A 21,607-nucleotide genomic window follows, 5' to 3' on the forward strand; every position below is an offset into this window, starting at 1 on the left:
CATTGCTGAGCAAAGCCCCCTTCTCCCCATCACCCAACTCAGACCTGGAGGCTGAATCCTCACCTCCAGGCTGAGGTGAGAGCGCCCCCTGCTGGCGCCACTCTAGCTGCCCTGAAAGCAGTGATGGCGCCCTTGTCTTGGGGCGGGGGTCCTGGATTTCCTCTTGAAACCAGTGCCATCTGCGAGTCCCTAGAGGCACCACTCATACAACCACGAATGGCATGCATGCGATGTGCAGGCTTGTCGCCAAGAACGACCCGGGACACGTCAGGTCTCGCGACTTTATTTCCGAAAAGCTCCAAAGTGCTGTGCAGTCTGGTCAGGTGAGAGCCGCGGGACTCAGGTCGCCGGTGGCCGGCTCCTTGCTTCTGGTGCCGGGCACTACTCTGAACATTTCACCGGGTCATCCTCGTGAGGAACACGCGAGGTAGGTTCTATTGTGGTTCACCCTTTTTCTGCCAGTGCGAAGGTGAAGGCACTACGAGGCTAAGTAAGTCGCCCAGGGGCGCACAGCCGGAGAGGTGTGGGGCTGCGACTGGATCCTGCTCCAAAGTCCAGGCCGTGACCCAGCTGCCTCTAGTATTCTCATCTGAGAAATGGGCGTGCGGACCTCTCCCCGCCTTCCAGGTGCATCTGGGGCTGAGGCCAGACAGTCTGGCACGCGGGCCTAGGGCTGCAGCTCGTACTGGCCCTCGGTGGCCGTTTGGAAGTCCTCGAGCACCGACTGCAGGAACTCGAAGGTGGGCCGCTCCTCCGGCCGGCCGCGCCAGCACTCGGCGATGACGCCGTTGTACAGCTCAGGTGGGCACGAGTCTGGGCGGGGCATGCGGTAGCCGCGCTCCACGTTGCGGATGACCTCGGGGTTGCTCATCCCTGGAGGTGGAAGGGACGTGGCTGAGGACCGGCGGGGACCCGTGAGGCATCCGCCGCTGTCTCTGCCCTCTCAGCCCGGTTGGTGCCACCTTTATGCATCCCTCTATTTATTTTTCATTGCTTTGACAACAGTGCAGATGATCTCAGTGCGGGACAGTTCCTCCTGGGTGGGGTGCTACCTGCTTACCTGGGACTGTCAGGCACACAGGTGAGCATAACTCACCAAGCAGGTGCTTGGTGAACAGGCCCCAGCCCCTCCCACAGGCTGCTAAGGGCCCAAGCCCTTCAGATCCGCCTGGGGGTTGACTCTCAGGATGGAGGTTTGGGGGCTGTACCCACGGTATAAGGCCAAGGGAGGGACCATAAGTGAGGGCACTTGAATTCAGACCCCGACCGTAACTGATTTCCGGATTTGTGGGCTCACTGACCTCTGCTGGCTGCAGGGGACACAGTCCTGTTTCCGAGAGCAATGCCGAGGGGAGGAAGGGAAGCCCCGCCCCCAGAGTGGCACCCTGGGTTTCAGTTTCAACCATGGGGCTCCATTCTGACACGCGGGTGGGCAGCCCCAAGCCCTGAGGATGGGACATCTGCCATCACAGCTGTCTCAGGATGGCCCTGAGCTGGGAGGGTCGCTGAAGGACGCAGCTGCCTACCTGGGTAGGGCACACGCCCGTAAGTGACAATTTCCATCAGGAGGATCCCAAATGACCACACATCTGCTTTGATGGTGAACACCCCAAAATGGATGGCCTCTGGGGCGGTCCACTTGATGGGGAACTTGGCCCCTGCGAGAAAAGCCACGAGCAACTTCATGAGGCCATGACTGACTTCCTCTACACCCCCAACTCCTTGCTGTTTCTCCCCCAGCCCCTGCCCTGCCTGGTGATGCCTGGGTCACTATATCAGACAGAAATGCTTCCAGGGAGTCATTCAGACCCACAGGACACATGACCAGGAGTGTGAAGACCCTGGGGGTCCACAGCACCGAAGGACAAATACCACCCCCATCGCCCGCTTTGTGTCTTTGCCTAGATTGGCTTCACTGGGCAACCAGCATGTATTTCCACCTGGGACTAAAGAGGTTGTTTCCCCCTCCCATTAGCCTTGTTTACTAACAGGAACCCATGACTGGGGCAAGTCATTTAACTTGTCCTTGCCTTAGTTGGGCTCCCCTGGTGGCCCAGACAGGAAAGAATCTGCCTCCAATGCAGGAGACCTAGGTTCAATCCCTGGGTCAGGAAGATCCCCTGGAGGAGGAAATGGCAACCCACTCCAGTATTCTTGCCTGGAGAATCCCATGGACAGAGGAGCCTGGCGAGCTACAAGTCCATAGGGTCAAAAAGAGTTAGATACAACTGAAGTGACTGAGCAGGCAGGCATTTAGAGCAGTGAACTAAAGTGTGCTCTGTGAACCCCTGGTTCTGTGAGAGGTTCACAGAACCTACGTGGAAAAAGTTTCTGGGGTTCCAATGACTTTGGGAGACAACATGAAGCATATGTGCACTGTTCCTTAGCTGCACGCCTTCTCAGTGCCTTTATTATGCTGCTATGGGCTGGGAATCTCCAAGAGAGGACTCACAGAATGGGTGGCACCTCTAAACCTACTCTCTCACATAGTCATTCCTCCTGAGGCACCTGTGCTCCGCGGAGCACATCAGGGAAATGCTGAACTAGTTGGGAGCAAGGTCAGACTCGCACAACAAGAAGTCCGAGGGGGATTGGGGAGTTGGGGTGCTGCTCACCCTCCTGGGCGGTGTATTCATTGTCGATGATCCGGGCCAAGCCAAAGTCACCAATTTTGCAGCACAAAGCCTCAGACACCAGGATGTTGGCTGCTCTCAGGTCCCGGTGGATTGAATTCATCTGCTCGATATACGCCATTCCTTCTGCAATCTGAGAGAGGGGGCCCCACAGTGAAGGCCAGCCCCCCTCAGGGAGAGGAAGGACTTTAGGCCACCCTCTGCATCAGAGCCAGACATCAGAGACAGGTGGGGTGAAGGCTCCAAGGTGCGACAGGACGGGGGGGCTGCCATGCAGCTGCAAAATGGGGCAGGTGGGCTGTGGGTGGAGGGGAGCTTTGCCCTTCATGCTGCAGAGTGAGATCAGGAGCACGCAGAAGGCAGAGTGTGCATGCATGTGTGTATGCTGATACACAGAGCAAGGCGTTAGCGTGATCAGAATGTGTTTCAGAAGCTGTTCACCTGGAAGGTTCTGATTTTCTGCTTTCTTAACTTTCAGATTCTTGGCCACATCTACTTATAAACTTATTTATTTGTAGTGTACATCATGAGAAACACTGGGTAGGACGAAGCACGAGCTGGAATCAAGATTGCCGGGAGAAATATCAATAACCTCAGATATGCAGATAACACCACCCTTATGGCAGAAAGCAAAGAACTAAAGAGCCTCTTGATCAAAGTGAAAGAGGAGAGTGGCTTAAAGCTGGCTTTAAGTTGGCTTAAAGCTGGCTTTAAGTTGGCTTAAAGCTCAACATTCAGAAAACTAAGGTCATGGCATCTGGTCCCATCACTTCATGGCAAATAGATGGGAAAACAGACTTTATTTTTTTGGGCTCCCAAATCACTGCAGATGGTGACAGCAGCCATGAAATTGAAAGATGCTTGCTCCTTGGAAGAAAAGCTATGACCAACCTAGACAGCATATTAAAAAGCAGAGACATTACTTTGCCAACAAAGGTCCGTCTAGTCAAAGCTATGGTTTTTCCAGTAGTCATGTATGGATGTGAGAGTTGGACTATAAAGAAAGCTGAGAGCTGAAGAATGGATGCTTTCGAACTGGGTGTTGGAGAAGATTCTTGAGAGTCCCTTGGACTGCAAGGAAATCCAACCAGTCCATCCTAAAGGAAATCAGTCCTGAATGTTCACTGGAAGGACTGATGCTGAAGCTGAAACTCCAATACTTTGGCCACCTGATGGGAAGAACTAACTCATTGGGAAAGACCCTGATGCTGGGGAAGATTGAAGGCAGGAGGAGAAGGGGCCAACAGAGGTTGAGATGGTTGGATGGTATCACCAACTTGATGGACATGAGTCTCAGTAAACTCTGGGAGTTGGTGACGGACAGGGAGGCCTGGCGTGCTGCAGTCCGTGGGGTCACAAAGAGTTGGACACGACTGAGCGACTGAACTGAAGTGAACTCATAAACTCAGGTGACTTTTCATATCCTTTGCCTCTCGGGGACCCAAGATGGACCAAAGGATTGACAGAGACCATTGACCTCGAGTGAGGAAAGGAAAAGAAAGGGGGAAAAGGGGGTGGGCAGGCTTGTCACTGAGCTGTGGTTTGAGACCAGTTACCAGGCTTAGTTTTCCGAGACCACCTCACCATCCTGTTCAGCCCAGCCTGCGCGCACCTCAGTGGAAAAAAGACGGGTGACCTCAGTTCCCGCCCTGATACTGATAGCAGATAACGACTTGGAGCGGGGTAGGGGTGGTGGGGATAGGGGAGGGTGCCTCCCTCCAACAGGATGTGTGTGTGTGTTTCTGCGTCTCATGGGCTGACCACAGACCGGAGCTTTTCTTCTGAGAGTTCCAGTTTTAACAGACACACACCCAGGGCTGCCAGATGTGCTTTGCTGCCAGTTAGAATCCTCAGCTAGAATCCCCCGGGAGGAAAGTGTCCCTCCTCTTCATTTGCTCTTCACTCATGATGCCTGAGTCTACAGAAGGCATTGATGGGCACCATCTGAGGATGGAGGAGGCTGCCACAAAGTGTTGACCCGCCATATGACGTGGAATTCGTGGGGACTCTCTGGGTTCCCCACACCATCCTTTCTTCCTCTGGTCCTCACCAATGGAACCTTCATGGCTGCCTAGGAGAAAGACTACATTTCCCAAGCTCCCTTGCAGCTAGGTGCAGGAAGGTGACAGGTGGCCAGGGGGCTGGGAGAGCAAGTGTAGTGAGTGACTTCCAGCACTTGGCTCTAAAGGGAGGGGGTGCAGCTTGCCCCCTCCCTCCCACTTCTTCCTCCTGGCTGAGGAGGACAAGATGCTAAAGCACGAGCAGGCTCCCTGGGTCGGAAGATGATCCGTTCAGACCCAGAGGGTGGAAGAAACCTGGGTCCCTGTGACTCTGAGGGCAGCTCCACTGCCCGCCCCAGACCGCCCGCCTCTGGTGCTTACACATTGAAGCTGCGCCGGCTTGGGCTTTCTGTCTCTCACAGCCCAGCCTAAATCTAATGGACACGGCCTCCAAAGAGTTGATCTCGCTGAGCCACAAGGGCAGAGGACAGGGCGCAGGGGCCTGGGTCACTGCACTTGGCGCTCACGAACCTGGGCCGACATGTCGATCAGCCTTGAGAGGGACAGTCGGCTACCTTCATCCGTCTTCAGGAAATCCAGCAGGCAGCCTGAGGAAAGAGAAGTTGCAGCTGAACTTCCGCAGGGTGACCCGACCCTGGCCGGGCCGGCCTCTCAGGGTGTGGGCTCCTGCCCACCTGGGCGGGGGGTGGGTGGCACTCTCTCAGGTCTCTTGTGCCCCCATGGCTGCAGGTGCCTCTGCTCTACAGAAACACTCATCTCAGCCCTCACAGCTCCCAAGAGGGGCTGATCTGCTGCCAGCTGCTCGAAGGACATGAGTTCTCAGTCAGGTTCAAGGTCACACAGTCAAGGAACCGGGTCAGAAACTGCTCATTCCCTGCCAACATTACAAAGCATCTTCCGCCCACTTCACACTTTGTTGGCAGACATTCTGCCTCCGAGGATGCAAGAAAGAACCAGAATTACGAAGACTCATCTCCTGGAGCTGCTACAGGGGACAGACGCTGCTCCTATTTGGTATCTAAGAGCGGGGGGTCGCTTGCCTGAGGGGTGGCTAAGAGGTGAGCAAGGGAGCCGGATGCGTCCAGCTCAATGTGGGACCCCTTCATGGCACTCTTTAAGGAACAGGCAGCATCAACACAGCATTTTAGGATCCGAAAGGAATCGGGGTGCGGTCAGGGTCATAGGGGTGAGAAGGACTCCTCAGGCCCCAGTAGAGAATGGCCACCCTCTGGACCTCAGTGGTCGTCTCACCCAACCTCTCATCATCGTGTTGAAAATGTTCATAGGGTTGTAAAAGGTCTCCTGGACTAGAACTGTCTCTGGATGCCCAGCCTACTATTCTTTTGACTTTGCTGACCTCTGTCTGCCCCAGGGGGTGCCAAGCAGCCCCGGGCACAGGAGGCTCCCTGCAAAGATGCTGGTTCAGGGTCTCCTGAGCTACAGAAACGTCTCTAAAAGGACCGCTTAGCTGTCTTGGCCTCATCATCCTTCACTCTGCCCCCACCCATGCATATGGAACACCCTAGATCTGTAGGATGTTGGCTGATTGATCCAGCTCATGCCTCAGTAGTCCCCTGCAGAGGTCCCCTGGCCAGGCAAACTCACAGCGGCAGATCAGCCTTATCCTTCTCGGTGCCACCAAGTCTGGACTCCCACCTCAAGCCTTCCTGCCTCTGTCTGAGGGACGCAGCCCCAGGGGAGCCCCACCTCTGGCCATGAACTCGGTCACGATGTAGATGGGCTCCTTGGTGACCACAGCGTAGAGACGGACCAGCCTCTCATGCCGGAGAGTTTTCATCAGGTTGGCCTCGCCCAGGAAGGCCTCCGGAGACATGGTTCCCTCCTTCAAGGTCTTGATGGCCACCTTGATGTTGTTTTTATAATAACCTGAGCCCGGGGGACGGAAGAAGATGAAGAGGATGTTCAGAGGACTTGGAGATAGGGGGAGGCGATCCCTTAACCAAAATCTACGCAAGCTTCCAGGAGTCATCCCTGTTCTATATAGATGGGGCACTGAGGCCAGAGCCCCGCCCCCTGGAAGTGGTCCTGGGCTGGAATTATAGCTCCTGATGGTGACGGATGTGCCCGCTTACCTAGAAGGATTCGAGCCTGTCCCGGCCTCCTCTGCTAGACAGGAACCTTGGGCAGTTAAGGACATTACCCAGCTTGGGAGGGGGCCATTTCACCTCCTGCTCCCTAGCAGGTCTGGGGTGTGTCCCTTTCATCCTCCTATCCCTGCATAATGAGTCTCTTTGACCATTTGATGGCTTCAGTATGGCAGTAAGCACCACAGCCCACGGCAGAATCAGCGAGGAGGTGGAGGCGGCCGGGGCCTCCATGCCCCCTCTCTGCCCTGCGATGTTCATCTCCAGATCCTACAGCTCCTGCACACTCCCCACCCCCCAGGTCCATTAGGTCCCTGTCCACACTGAAGTGAAAAGATAAGTCAGGGCTCAGACTTGCAAAGACCCCGGGGGAGCTCCTGCCAGGGGTGCCCCAGGCATCAGTCCTGGATGCCGGAGGAATCAGGGAAGCAGCAGGCAGGATCCCACCTTGAAATCTTGCCCCAGAGTCACCGACCTTTCCAGGGATAAAACAAAGCATCTTTTGTATTCTGATCACACTCCGGTAAGCAGAGGAGCGCCATTCACTGTAACTGAAGGTGAGGTCACAGGGGCCGGGAAGTTAAGGGACGGGCTAGTCTCACAGCTGCATGTGGTGACTTTGTTATCAGGGTCCTGGAGCCCCTGGTTCACCTCTCACCCTGGTTAACATGCTGTTTCCATCCAGTGAGACAAAGCTAGGAGGAGCTAGCCAGGCTCCTCTTCCAGGTCACACAGGAGTCAATGGCAAAGGCAGCTCTGGGCAGTGAAGAAAGTGGGAACGGGCTGGGGTGGAGGGCAGGGGGAGAGCTGGATTCTACTCCTGCTTCATCACCATGTCAGAACAGCTGAGGGCAGATGACTTCAGTGTTCTGTGCTTCCATTACCTCGTCTGTAAAATGGGTGTACAGTCCCAGTCCCTTCCCCTTCACAAGCCTCTGGGGGAAGCACGATGCCCTGTGCAGGTCCCAAGCCTTCTGTGCTCCAGGATGCAGGGCAGTGGGTGAGCAACTCCCGGAGTACCACATACTCACCCATCCAGACTTCACCAAACTGCCCGGACCCCAGCTTCCTGACCAGTTTGAGAGACTGCCGGGGGATTTCCCATTCATCCTGGGCCCAGGGGTTCTGGGGGGCCAGGCTCACACAGGGGTGGGTCAGCCTCTGGCACAACCCGTCCCCTTTCTCTGCATTAGAAAAGAAGAGATGAGCTGGAGGTCACAAGCATAGATCTGTGGAGACCATACAGATCACGAGAACTGTATCATTCCCAGCTGTGTCCCCGCTCCTTCTTGACTGCCCCACATCCACCCCAAGTTCAATGTGCACAAGTGCATACACACACACACACACTCAGCGCTCTGCATTCGTTTTACATAAAATAAGCTTAGCATGCCATCACTGTCCTGCTGTCTCTAAGACTGAAAATACTTGCTATTCTCCATGTGGTCACAGCCAACATAGAGGATCAGGGAGACAGACAGGGAATCATTATGCTGACAGTCATCAACACTGGGATAATCCTCCACCCCTCTGCCAAAACAGCACCAATGGTTCATGCTATCTTGAGAACTCAGTGATGGAGAGACATGAGGGCTCCTCTGGCACAGCCCAGCCCTCTATCAGATGCCCCCTCTTACTAGAATAGTGCTGCACCAGAGCCTGCAGACTGGGGAAGGTGTTCCGGGGGGAGATGTAATAGCCGCCTTCATCCAGGGAGCGGATCTTATAGTGTTTGATCACCTCCCCCTGCGTGGTCACATCCTTCACAGACAGAGAAAAGGCACCTAGAGGGTTAACAAAGACACATGCATGAGAAGTAAGACACAAAGGGGAAAATCAGGATGGGGATTTGGGCTTCATTTCAAGGCCTTGGAAAAGCGCTGTGAGTCGCTCAGTCGTGTCCGACTCTTTTGAGACCCCATGGATTGCAGCCCTCCAGGCCCGTCTGTCCATGAAATTCTTCAGGCAAGAATACTGGAGTAGGTAGCCATTCCCTTCTCCAGGGGATCTTCCTGACCCAGAGATCAAACCCACGTCTCCCACACTGCAGGCAAGTTCCCCTAATTCTGCTTTCCATTTTGACCATCATCGCTTACTTGTTTCTCCATCACACCCTCCGCCCTCCTGGAAGCCTCTCCCCTCAGCTCACTCTAACTATCCTTAGCATTCCTCCCCAAGCCTCCTAAAACTGCTCCAGAGCTCTGGGACAGGCAGAGTGCTCTCTGAGCCATCAGGCTGTTCTTCTGCTTGGGCACCTGGGACTTGAGGACCCTTTGCCCTGGACTATTGAGAAATACAGAGTTTCTGGAGGGACTAGGAGACTCATTCATTCCTTCATTCTGATGAAAGACTGACTCTGCCCCACATGCAATAGCAAATTACACTCCTGTCCATGGAGAAGAGCATAATAAGACACAACCCAGGGCTTCTGTTCAAATCCATACACACATATACGTATTCTGGGTTGCAGATGCCGAGGGTTAAGAGCAATTTAGGAGGCAACAGTTTCCAGCTGAGAAATTTTCCATGAACTTGATATTTTTATAAGGCGCCTCTGTTCAGCTTTCTGGGTGCCACTTACTTCCACTTTTATTAGCTAAACGAGAAACCTGAGGCCCAGAAGGGGGATGTCGCTTGCCCGAGGGCCCTTGGCTGATAAGTGGTTGGCTTGGGGGCTTCCGTGACCGTACTAAAGGCGCGGGCAGTACCACCCTCCACCACCAGGTGTCAGGCTCGGACACCTCTTGTGCTGGGCGTGGGCGCTTGATTTTTGCCCTGCGCTGTTTGTTTTCAGGCGTCTTTCCTCCCTCATCAGCCTATCACCCCATCGCAAATCCCTTCTCCCCTACCTTGGCCATTGCGCCTCTCCCATCGCCCACCTGCAAAAGGAAGTGGAGAGGCCGCGCGTCCTGTGGCGTGCCCTGCCGCTGACACAGCCCGCCCCAGCCCAACCTGCATGCTGCAAAGTGTCTTCCCAACTTCGCCCCTGTGGTGAGTACAGCAAGCTCGGGCATCGCAGGAACCAGAGAGTGGCGCTAGTGAGTACATTCATCCACGCACCACCCTAGTGAGGAGAAGAGATATCTTCTCCATTCCCTCTGCTGTTCCCTGCTTGCGATGCCTCCAGATCAGCCAAGGAGACCCGAGTCTCTTCCTCCAGTGCCACAGGAGGAGCTCTTATTTAGGGCCTCTCTGCTGTGTGGGCTCCTCTCAGGGCCCGTCCCTAATATCTTTTTACAATCTGGCATTCCTTCTTCTTAAAGCGGGTCTCAATCCTTCCTGTTCACAACATCTGGATCCCCTGTCCTGCCTCCACCTGCGGCTGGAATGCGCTGGGATGCGGGGCTGGGCTCCCAGAAACTGAGATTTTCGTAAAGGCCACCTGTCCTTGAACTGGGAAACTAGTCAGTTCTAACATACATACCAATAAAATTAGTCTCGAGAAGCTAAGGGATGTCCTGGAGACCTCTTAGGTTAGAACTCGCTGCCCGCCTTCTGGGAGCAGCGTTCCTTCCCACCTGAAGAGGCTTTGTATTTCCGCCGAGCGTGTGTGCCTGTGTATAGAGGTGCCTATACTTGGGAGGGGTCTTCTAGCCCCTGCTCCAACTGGCCAATCCCAGCCTGGACCAGCTATGGGGTGGGGGGCAAGGACAGGAGGAGACACCCCACCTTTAGAGATCCTTTCCTCCTTCACTCTGAGGTTGGGGTGGCTTTCCCTCTAGAGGCCCCTTAGCAACAGGCAGCCATTAAACCATCATTTCCTGGTGAAATGACGTGATGTCTGGCATTTGCTTCAAAGTAATGGGGCTGGGGATGTACATGAAATCAGATTAGCTGGGTTGATTATTGTTTAAGCTGGGTGTTGAGTACAGGGGTTCCATTTACTATTTGCTTTACTTGTGTATGTGTTTGAAATATTCTGCAGCAAACAAAACATCTAGTCATCTTCACCCTGTTTGGGAAGTTCTCCTCCATCTGCCCAGTGTTAGGTCTGTTTGACACATTTTAGAGTTTGTGAAAGTTTTCAGAGCCTCTCAGATGCTTGTTCACTGTTGGTCTAAAATGAGTCACTTCTTCCCTCAGTTTCCCCATCTTTCAAATGGGGATGTTGGCCCAGTATCTCAAAGATGGAAGGCTAGAGGCAAACCTACCAGGAAGCATATGCCTCAAGGTTCATAGCAGTACCTTTATAACAGCCCTCAACTGGAAACAACCCCAATTCCACCAGTATGGAGAAAGAGCTTATGGAATATTCACATCCTGGATTCTGTATAGCTGTCAAAGTGAACAGATTATTACTGTTGCCTCGACCATGCAAATGCATCTGTGATGGACGGAATTGTGTCCCCCTCCCTGCTAACTCTTGTGTTCAAGTCCTATACCCCAGTGATGTGACTATCTTTGGAAATAGGGTCTTTAAAGGGGCGGTTACATTATTGAGGTGGGTCCTGATCCACGCAACTGGTGTCCTTATAAGAGGGGATGAGGATGCAGACATATGCAGAGGGACGCCCGCATGAGGACAGGGGGAAGACGGGCACCTACAGGCCAGGGAGAGAGGCCCCAGGGGAAACCAACCCTGCTGACAGCTTGACCTTAGATTTCTGGCCTGGAACTGTGGGAAAGCACTGGTCTGCTATTTAAGCCTCTCAGTTCCTGGTACTTTACTACAGAAGCCCTAGCAAACAAATACAGAATTTTACAGTGTTGAATGAAAGGAATAAGACACAAAAACTGACATGGCTTGATCCCATTTGTATAATAAAGGTGAAAAACAGACAAAACGTGGGTGGTAAAACTATAACGAAAGGCAAGGAAGGGCTTCCATCAAAGTCAGGACAGTGGTGGCTTCTCTGGGGGTGGGAAGGTGAATCAGGAAGGGGCACCAGTCGAGCAGTGAGAGGGGCTCTGGGCATCTGGAATATTCTCGCTCTTGTGGTTACACAGATGTTTACTTATTATGACTCTATGTTTATAATTCTGCTCTTGTTCATAATTTATGCAATTTTTAGATGTGTTTTATACTTGATAGCCAAAAGCACTTTAAGAAGGAAAGACAGAAAACTAATGACAGAGAAAGAGAAAACCCAGTGGCCTGAGAGCAGTGGCAGAAACATCCCGCTCGGTCAGTGGGTTTAAATCTAGGCGCCCCCCCCCCCAGTTCTCATGATCACTACCCCCTTCTTTTGAATCACAGGCTGTGCCCCAAATTTTCGATGCCTCCCAGGCTTTTGCAAGTGTCTGAGTCACAGCCTCTGACTGAGATGATCTCTAAAGATTCTTTCAGCTCCCAAATCCTTTGATTCCAGAGGGGTCACCCCCTGCTGCCAGCCGCAGCGCTCCTGCTGACCCAGGCGGTGTGAGACCAGCCAGCAGTGGCTGGAGCAGCTCTCTAACTCCCTCTCCGATCCCCCACCCGTGGTAGGTGCATTTCTAGCCAGGTCTTGGGAGACCTGTCTGTGTGCACAGCCTTAAGGTCAAATACTGGATACTCATGGGCTGTCCTGGCTGGCCTGATGTGGCAGGGACACCCAGGTGGAAGCTATCAGCTTCTCCTGGCTGGCACCTCCCCTAATCCCCCAGTCAACTCCCAGAAGGAAGGCCATAGGTGGGGGTCCCCAGCTGCATGGCGAGGGCAGCAGGGTCCCAGGCTTACCTTTGCTGGTTTCACTCTCTCTAATAAGAAAGGCGCCAGCCTTATTGACTGGAGCCAGAAGCTGCCTCTCGGCATCTCTCCGGCAAATTGATCTAAAGAACCATCTGGAAAGGAAAAGGCAGGCAGAGCTGAGAGTGGCCATGCTCCTGGGGATCTTGTCACCCAAGTCCCTTCTCCCTTGAGATACAATGTGTTCCTGCTGCCAACTTGACCCTGAGCTGAACCCCCGTATCTTGATACATGAAATCCCCTCAGTCCCTTTCCCTCCTGTCAGCAATGGACTTGGTGTTTCCTTGACAAGAAATGAGAATGGTATTTGGTGCCCTTTGTTAATTTCGCTCTCGTAAACGCACCTGATACCTCTCCTTACAGACCACCCTCCTTGGGGTCAGGTCTCCAGTGCTCCTTGAGCGTGGCTGGTTGAGGTGGACCTGGCCTAGCCTCCCTCTGGTCCAAGGAAAGGCACAGGACTGGGCGTGCTGGGCAAGGAGCCCTCCTGAGGGTGAGCATCCCTGGACAGGGACACCAGGTGAGGCTGCTAACCTGTTCCAGCTCATGAATTTGACAGACTCTGAGCTCCTTCAGGGGAGGGGCTGTGTCATAGTCAGTTTGGCATCCTCCCCAGTCCTGGGCAGAGCCGGGCTCTGGCTCTGGTTGTTCGGGGCTCTAATGCCTGAGGCCGTGGCTGGTGCCGTGTGCTTGTGAGTGATGAGGATACTGTGCCCAGGCTCTCCTGTAAGGCCCCCATCCTGTGAGTCCCCCGAGGTGTGAGCCCTGAGTCCTGCCCCCTTGGCTGGTTAAGGGCGTCCTTATCAGGTTAGCTAGGAAATGGGCAGCTCTCATTTTACAGATGGGAGGAGGCTCCCTAGTGTCCTTGGTGTCACACAGATGTTTCAACGTTGTCTGGGATTTTAGACAAGCCTTTCCCAGCGACTCCAAGTCCCCACCCCTGTCCTGTGCCCTCCGTGCTGGGTTCACAGCCTGCTCTGCTTTTTAGCCGCTTTCTGGCTCCATCCTGCATGGAACAGAAGCAGCCAGCACACCTGTGGGGCTGTCTGTCCACCTACTTTTCCACTTCCAGGGTCTCTACCCGGGCCACGAAGTTGCTGGGCACGTAGCCTTCTCTCCCTGTGATGAGAGACTTGGCCAGCCACCAGTCTCCAGTTCTAGGAAGGAAGGAAAAATAGCACGGCAGTGACTCTCACGGGCCTCTCCCTGGGTAGCCCACAGCCCACAGCAGCATCTCAGGCAGAAAATTCGAGAGGCAGACAGTCGGGTAGAGAGAAGGGACTGGGGCCAGGGGCTTAGTCCCTGAGGTATCCAGGTCATTCCAACTTGCAAGCTTCCTTCCAGGGAAGAAGGGGACAATGAGGCCTCCAGGGGAGGTTTATCGACACAGCCTGATTCACCCAAGAGGGGCCCAGTCTTCTAGTGAGCAGCCTCCTCTCGATTAATGGGCACTTTTAGAGTTTAGGGAGTAAGTTTGCACTGGATGGGAAAGACAGAAACAAGAAGGGCTGCTAAGAAAGGATGAACCAAGAGCCGTTCTGCTCTTGGCTGGAGGCCCTCGTAGAACTTCAAGAAAATAGCAACTCCCAGCTCCACAGGACAAGCGAGACGTTTGAAGCAGAGTATAGACTTTGGAGGAGTTTCTGAGAAGAAACCTTGGATAAACCTGGACACAACTGACTCCAACCCAGAGCTGTGATGGAGCGGTCAGGCAAGTGGTGTGGGTGTCAGGAGGGCTGCACAGAGGAGGTGACATTAGAGGTGGGTTTTGAAGGAAGAATATGAGTTTGACAGCAGAGCAGGAGGTAGTGAATAGGAACCACCTCACCAGAAAGACTTTAAAAAAGTATATGGAGGAAAGGTGATTGGGCCAAGTTTAAGAAAGTGCTGGGTGACTGGGCTGGGGTGGGGGGCAGGGCACTGGAGAAGATATTCAGGAGGCAGCTGTGGGGTGTCGGGGTGGGGAAAGGGGAGGGGATCCTGCAGTGACAGGGACGGTGTCCTGGACACTTACTCCTTCAGGATCTGCAGCTTCTCCCCCTTCAGCATCTGCAGGTCCCGGTCGTTCATGGCCTTATAGTCATACAGGGCCACCACGAAGTGATTCTCTAAAGGGAACAGGTTAGACATGGCCACGGGAGCCATGGTAGGGGCTGGGAGAGTCCCGAGGATCTAGGGAGCTTTGTGGACCTGAGGGCTGCAGACCCAAGTCTGGGACCAGCGTTGGCAGATCTCTCAGCACCTTGCAGGCCGTGAGCCTCCCTCCCCGCCCCGCTCCTGCCCTCCCCGCCTCTGTTCCAAGGGGAGCAGTGGTCTCAGAACACGGCAGCTGTAACCTTGACCTGTGACTGAGCCCAGGGTCACAGTGCTCAGCCTGACAGTACCCAGACGAGCTGGGTCCCAGAACAGAGGTGGGGAGGGGGCTCTGGAGCTTGGCTTAGCATTTTTCCGGTGACCACTACTTTTCTGCACAGCTCTGGGGAGCCAGGACCCCTTCAGGAAAAGGTCACAGCAGGATAAGAAAAACCAGGCACCAGGCGAGGCCCCTAACTGGGCTCCAGCTCTTTTGAGCAGAGACTCTGAGCTCCTTCAGGGGAGGGCCATGTTGTAGTTAGTTTGGCGTCCTCCGCAGTCCTGGGCAGAGCTGGGCTCTGGGTGGATTGCTTGGTGCAGTGGTGTGACTGCTGAAGCCTGAGGACCCCAGGCGCTGGGTGCAGGTGGGAGATGAGGATGCTGGGTGGGGCACTCCTGGAGGCCCCACCCTGTGAGCCCCCTGCCCGAGTCTGAGCTTCTGACGCAGGACGGCCGAGGTCATTCATTATGTGGTCTCCACAGTCCCTCCCATCAGAGTGAGGTGGAGGCTGGGGGTGGTTAGAAGGTTGGCGGGGGGCCTTTAAAAGTAGGTTGGGAAACAAGATGGTGCTTCCATGTGTGGAACAGAGTAGGGGCTGGGATGCAGAACATCAGCCTTCCCCCTTGGAAGCTGGCTGCTAGAATCTTTGAAAGCCTGGGTTTGATGATGCTGTCTGTATTCGCGGTAACTCTTTTGGTGTTTGTTTATAGTTTGTAAAGTCTTTTACAAAGACTGAGGCTCAGATACTGAAGGAGCTGGTGCTTAGACTCCTGGAGAGATCCCCTTTGACAGGTGAAACCTGGGGCACCTCGCTCAGCCTCCCTCCAGACTTCTCCCCTCAAACCCTCGAGGGCAGCTTCTCCAGGCAGCCCCTGTCCCAGCTGCACGAAGCCGGGCCAGAGGACGCGGCCGGGGGCGCTCAGCTGCAGCCCCTCTTACCTTGATCTGGGTGCGTGCTGTCGGGAGGTGGGGGAGCCAGGTGGTTAAACACAACCTAGAACGGAAATGCAGGCGCTGTATCTCAGCTCACACCCTGAGGTCTGGGCGGGCCCCGTGGGGTGAGGCTGCCAGCGGGAGGGTCTGGGGGAGCCGAGCTGCACAGTTAAACTCTGCATGAGCTGCTGAAACTCCCCAGGTGCCAGCACCAACCCCCATTACTCCCTCACCATCTGACAGACCACACACGGAGTTGGAGGAGGGGTACATGGGGATACCCCAACTTCATAAGAAGCAGCTGTGGAACTGGGGGTGGGGAACTGGATCACCAGCCAGGTTATAAGCCTGGCTCTGCTGCTAAAGATGAAGTTTCAAAAGAGTATTTGTTCTCACGGAAAATTATTTTAAAAGCATATTTCGCTGCTGCTGCTGCTGCTAAGTCGCTTCGGTCGTATCCGACTCTGTGCGACCCCGTAGACGGCAACCCACCAGGCTCCGCCATCCCTGGGATTCTCCAGGCAAGAACACTGGAGTGGGTTGCCATTTCCTTCTCCAATGTGTGAAAGTGAAAAGTAAAAGTGAAGTCGCTCAGTCTTGTCCGACTAGTAGCGACCCCATGGACTGTAGCCCACCAGGCTTCTCTGTTCATGGGATTTTCTAGGCAAGAGTACTGGAGTGGCTTGCCATTGCCTTCTCTGCTAAAACTCAACAAATGTATTCCCAGATATGTACCCTGTAGAGAAAGTTTTATACAGGAATGCTCATAGCCCCCCCAAAAAAATTAAATAAAAATTGTTATACAGAGTGAAGTAAGCCAGAAAGAAAAACACCAATACAGTATACTGACACATATATATGGAATTTAGAAAGATGGTAACGATAACCCTGTATACAAGACAGCAAAAGAGACCCAGATGTATAGAACAGTCTTTGGGACTCTGGGAGAGGGTGAGGGTGGGATGATTTGGAAGAATGGCATTTAAACATGTATATTATCATATGTGAAACGAATCAGCAGTCCAGGTTCGATGCATGTTACAGGATGCTCGGGGCTGGTGCACGGGGATGACCCAGAGGGATGGGATGGGGAGGAGGGAGGTGAGAGGGGGGTTCAGGATGGGGAACACATGTACACCCAGGGCGGATTCATGTCAATGTATGGCAAAACCAATACAATATTGTAAAGTAACTGGCCTCCAATAAAATTTTTAAAAAATTTGTTGAAGTGTGGAAATCACTCTTTGACCAAAGACAGACAGATAGACAAACTGGTTGGAAAGTCATGCAATGAAATTCTGGACAACGCTAGGAGTTTGTAGCTATAGTCCCACACATTCACGTGGATAAAACCCACATATGTAACAGAGATCAGAAACCTAGGTCTCCAGGCTTCCCTAGCGGCTCAGTGGTAAAGAACTGGTCTGCCAGTGCAGGAGACATGGCTTCGATCCCTGATCTGTGAAGATCCCACGTGCCGAGGAGCAACTAAGCCTGTGTGCCACAACTCCTGAGCCCACATGCCCTAGGACCTGTGCTCTGACATAAGAGAGGTCGGCACCGTGAGAAGCTCAGGTGCGACAACTAGGGAAGGGCCTGAGCAGCAGCGAAGACGCAGCACAGCCAAAAATAAACCAATAAATAAGCATAAAAAAAGACCCCACATCTCAGACAAACATGTGCCATCCGATTCAAGGGGCAAAATCAAACTGAATAGTGTACAGAAATGCATACATATGTGATCACACCGAAAAAGTGAAGCTCAGAAGCCATAAACACTCAGGGCAGTGAGACCTGAGGTGACAAGGATGGACAGGGGGCAGCAGACAGTCTCAGCTGGTCACTTTCTGCTTCTGAGGATGCAGGGGTGCTGTGCTGGGTGTTCATTTTGTTATTATTTTCAACTTGGTGTATGTGTTACAAATATTCCTTTTGTTTTCTATATTTACTGAACACAATTTTGAAGCATTTTGCCAGACGGCATGTATCGCATGGTTCCATTGAAAATATAAACACATAAATAACACACAGGAAAGGGGTCTGGAGGCAGGAGCTCTGAAGTGAAAAATCCCGGTATCTTTGGGACAAATGAGTATTTATAATTTTTCTCCATAATTAATATATATTAAGTGACTTTTTTAAAAAATTAAAAACTTTCCAAACTCTAATACTTATTAGCAAGTAATAAACTCAATTTAAGTCAGAGTTTGCCCAGTGAATCATTCATTCATTCAACAAACATTTCATTATTTGCCAAGCCCTGCACTAAATTGGGACATAGATGGAGAAGATTTCTCTAGAAAATGGGATTAGCAATCCCATCTCCCCCAACTGCTTCAGGTCACTGTCAGAATAAAGCAGTGACCAGATAGATATGCTGATGGGGGTAGAGAGATCTGGAGTGGGGGATCCAGGCCTGACTCCCAGCTGCCCCAAATGAAAAGGGGGTAGGTGGCCAGACGGGAGGAGACATGAATAGTCATCTAAAAGTGCATCTTTGGGGATGGTACCGTCAAATGGTGCTTTGTGAGCAGACCAAAAGGAGACAATGATCTCCAGGAGCTTCTGAGCAGGGATGGGGGCAGCAGATGTTGCTAAATGCTCCAGACTCCCCCAATTTCCTTTTTTCAAGTTGACATTTTTTTTATTTCCTTTTCTCTTCAGGCTGCCCTTGCCCATTGAAAACTGGCTAAGAATTAACAGGCGGACCTACCAGGCCTGGTCCTGCGCTAAAGGCAATATGTTATTGCCTTCTATACCTGTATATACACTGCATACAGTCGCAGCCCCATCAGAAAGGCATTCTGACTGTACCCATTTTACAGATGCAGACACTGAGGCATAGGGGAGGTAAGTAACCTGCTTCGAAGCACACAGCTAATACATTTTGACTCAACAACCTGGCTGCTTAATTTTGAGCCAGGGTGGCCATGGGAGGGGGCCTGTTTGTCAGAGCCCTGAGTTACCTAGAGATGGTGCTGGCCCTGGCTGGAGGCAAGCAGCAGCCCTGGAGCTGCACAGGCAGGCTCTGCTCTCTCGCCGCCCCCCTCTCCAGCGGGGCCCCTGGGTCACTCACCAGGGGCGGCAGTGGCGGGGGCTCTCTGCTCTGGGGTCTGGTCTGCACAGGGCTCCGTCCACTCCTACCCTTCTCCTTGACCTGCCTTTTGCTGCTCACCACTCCCATCCTGTCAGAGAGTACACAGCAGATCAGCGATGTCAGTTTTCAGAACCTCTGTGCACAGGAAAACCCCCAAATCCCTTCCGGTGGCCGGTTACAAAGGTAGAGAGGCAGCAGTGGGGAGCGTGAAGGTCAAAGTCAGAACATGGGCTCAGAAGGGGTTGGGGCGGGCTAAGCTTTTCTGCAACTTTTTCCAAGAGCCGGAAGAGGTGGCCCAGAGAGGAGAGATGCCTGGGTTTAGGACTCAGAGATGGTCTGGTCTGAGGAAAATGCCAGAAACCTGCTGGGGTGGGTCCCAGGTCCTGGGGACAGGAGCCTTGCTACCTAGAAAGAGGTGACCAGTGCATCTGGTGGTCTGGGTTTCAGTCTTTACCTGGGAAGATCACATCTCCTCTCTTGGACCATTAGAACATTCTGAGGTTCTTTCCAGCTCAGGTTTTCAGATAAGATGCTGTAATTTACAGCATGAGAGCACAGCCCCTAAGGTCAACTTCTCAGTAATGTCGGGGAACGTTCTCTAGAGGCGAACGAAAGATGATCAAGATTTTTCTTGAACAAAGAGGCCTCAGTGACAGATGTGGGGAAGGCCCCAGCATCCCCGCCACGTCACCACCACCCTCACTCCAGGGGTGGCTGTTCGGGGAGAGCTTACTCTTGACCAAGAACTTCACCTATGTCATATCATCCCTCAGTTCTCCAAAATGAGTGCAAGTGGGAGGTCTGAGCTGGTAAATAGCTGGTTCCTGGTCAGACAGTTAACCAACACAGAGCCAGTTTTGAGGCCTGGGCTAACCCTAGACCACCACGCTCCAGCTCACAGCCGGCCCACCCCAACAGGCAGGGGCTCATGGAGGAAAGGGCTCCTGTCTGAAGGGTGCGTGGATGACGGTGTTCCTGACTGCCCTTGGATATATCCATCGTGTTCTAGGGTGCACCCCTTCTCCCACTTCTCAGTGTCTTGCAGTTAATGATGATTCAGAGGTAATTAGCAGCATTTCCTTCCCTCTCTTAGTGATACATAAACGCTAGCCCTCCAAGCAGCGGTGTCTTAGACGCAAAGAAACACTATAAAGCGTTTCTTTCAGAGTTAAAAGCACACACCTCGTATTATTTCTCTTCAGAATCATCTTGAAAAAAGAAAAGACTATAATAATTGTGAATAATGGATAGAGAACCATAGTAACAAATAACCCACATGTATTTTTTAGTATATTTCTCATACAGAACATTTGTAAACTATATTAGTAATATACTAATGACTAATTATTATTAGTAATAATAATGTAAACTAATTACTGATTCGTTTTAGTTACTAATAATGTAAACAGTTCTGCTACTTCGCATTTCTAAGAATAACACTTTTTTTCTCGTGTCTGTGTGTGCGCATCCTCAGTTGCTTCGGTCGTGTCTGACTCTCTGTGACCCTGTGGACTATAGCCCGCCAGGCTCCTCTGTCCATGGGATTCTCCAGGCAGGAGTACTGGAGTGGATTGCCATGCCCTCCTTCAGGGGATCTTCCTGACCCAGGGATTGAACCTGGGTCTCCTGTATTACAGGCGGATTATATACCACTGAGCCACCAGCAAAGCCCCTTTTTTTGTATTTACTTGTATTCAAGTAGTCTCTCTTGTTAGTTTAGATCACCTTTAACATCAAATGAAATATAGTGCCAAAGTGACAGGTCAACATTTCAGTTTTCAGAGATCCACATTTTGGATGAGGGATAGTGGGTCTGTACTTGTAAGGGCTGCTGAATTTTACCAGGTGCCTATTTAATATCTATTAATATAGTAATTTTTCTTCTTTAATTTGTTGATGTAATGAATTATGTTGATAATTTTTTTCTGTTGAAACATCCTTGCATTCTGGAATAAAAGCTATTAGGTTACAGTACATTAGTCTTTTTGATTCATGGTTAGATCCTATTTGTTAATATTTTATTTTGAATAAAAGTCTATATTCCCAAGTGTGATTAGTCTATGAGTAGTTAACATTAAGAAGATGCTGGCTTCCTCACATACCAGGGAGCTCTTCATCTTTTTTCCTATAATCTTGAGTAAGTTAACAACATTGGGGCTATCTGTTCTTTAAAGGCTAAATGGAACTCAGCTGGGAAGTCCTCTGTTCCTGGGATTTTAAATAATAGATCTTTAAATAAATTTCCAATTTCTTCTACAGAAATTTGTCTCTTGATATTTTTCCTCCTTCTTACACCATTTTGATAATTTATATGATTTATAAGAGATCTTTGATTTCCTTTACTTTTCAAATTCATTGCAATGAAGGTTTACATCATACTGTTTTGTGATTATTTTCATTTCTTCTTTTTCTTGATTGTGGCTTATTTCTTGTTCCCAACAGACATTAAAACTACTTTCAATAATCAGCATGAGTTTTTAATTGGATAAAATTATCTGAAAGTTTCTAAGACCAAATAAAGTTTTATACCAGCTTTAAAATTACGAGAAAGGAGAGTATAATCAAACTAGCATGAAAGTGGAATAGGAATAGATGTCTCACCAGTGAAACAGAACAATAAGCATGCAGACAGATTCCAGTATATATGACAATGGTGGCATTTTAATTCAGCGGAGAGCTGAGGGTTTATTTTAATAAAAGGTATTGAGAAGATCTCTATCTACTTAGAAGAAAGTGCAACTGGACCCCAATCTCACACCATGTTAAAAATAAGTTCCAGGTATACTGAAAAAATATATTT

The 21,607-nt window shown here is 51.7% G+C and overlaps 1 protein-coding gene across 4 annotated transcripts in view; it reads right to left on the minus strand.

The window, feature by feature from the left end:
• Positions 1 to 267: 267 nt before the first annotated feature.
• The window catches only part of BLK (BLK proto-oncogene, Src family tyrosine kinase), a 57,690-nt gene continuing 36,350 nt past the window's right edge, over positions 268 to 21,607 (minus strand). For 3 of the 4 annotated variants that reach the window (XM_055427829.2, XM_055427831.2, XM_088837817.1), the window contains exons 2-13: positions 18,787 to 18,895; positions 15,717 to 15,771; positions 14,439 to 14,532; positions 13,483 to 13,581; positions 12,416 to 12,519; positions 8,397 to 8,543; positions 7,791 to 7,943; positions 6,362 to 6,541; positions 5,165 to 5,241; positions 2,616 to 2,766; positions 1,527 to 1,658; positions 268 to 873 (exon numbers count right to left, since the gene is read on the minus strand). In XM_055427829.2, coding sequence (XP_055283804.2) covers positions 668 to 873; positions 1,527 to 1,658; positions 2,616 to 2,766; positions 5,165 to 5,241; positions 6,362 to 6,541; positions 7,791 to 7,943; positions 8,397 to 8,543; positions 12,416 to 12,519; positions 13,483 to 13,581; positions 14,439 to 14,532; positions 15,717 to 15,771; positions 18,787 to 18,894 — 1,506 coding nt within the window. In that variant the 5' untranslated portion in view covers position 18,895 and the 3' untranslated portion in view covers positions 268 to 667. The remainder of the gene's footprint in view (positions 874 to 1,526; positions 1,659 to 2,615; positions 2,767 to 5,164; positions 5,242 to 6,361; positions 6,542 to 7,790; positions 7,944 to 8,396; positions 8,544 to 12,415; positions 12,520 to 13,482; positions 13,582 to 14,438; positions 14,533 to 15,716; positions 15,772 to 18,786; positions 18,896 to 21,607) is intronic. The other variant, XM_088837818.1, reaches the window with a different exon arrangement.

This window comes from Moschus berezovskii, chromosome 7, assembly GCF_049115385.1.
Source record: "Moschus berezovskii isolate FMDL1 chromosome 7, NW_MosBer_1.0, whole genome shotgun sequence".
Lineage (NCBI taxonomy): Eukaryota > Metazoa > Chordata > Mammalia > Artiodactyla > Moschidae > Moschus > Moschus berezovskii.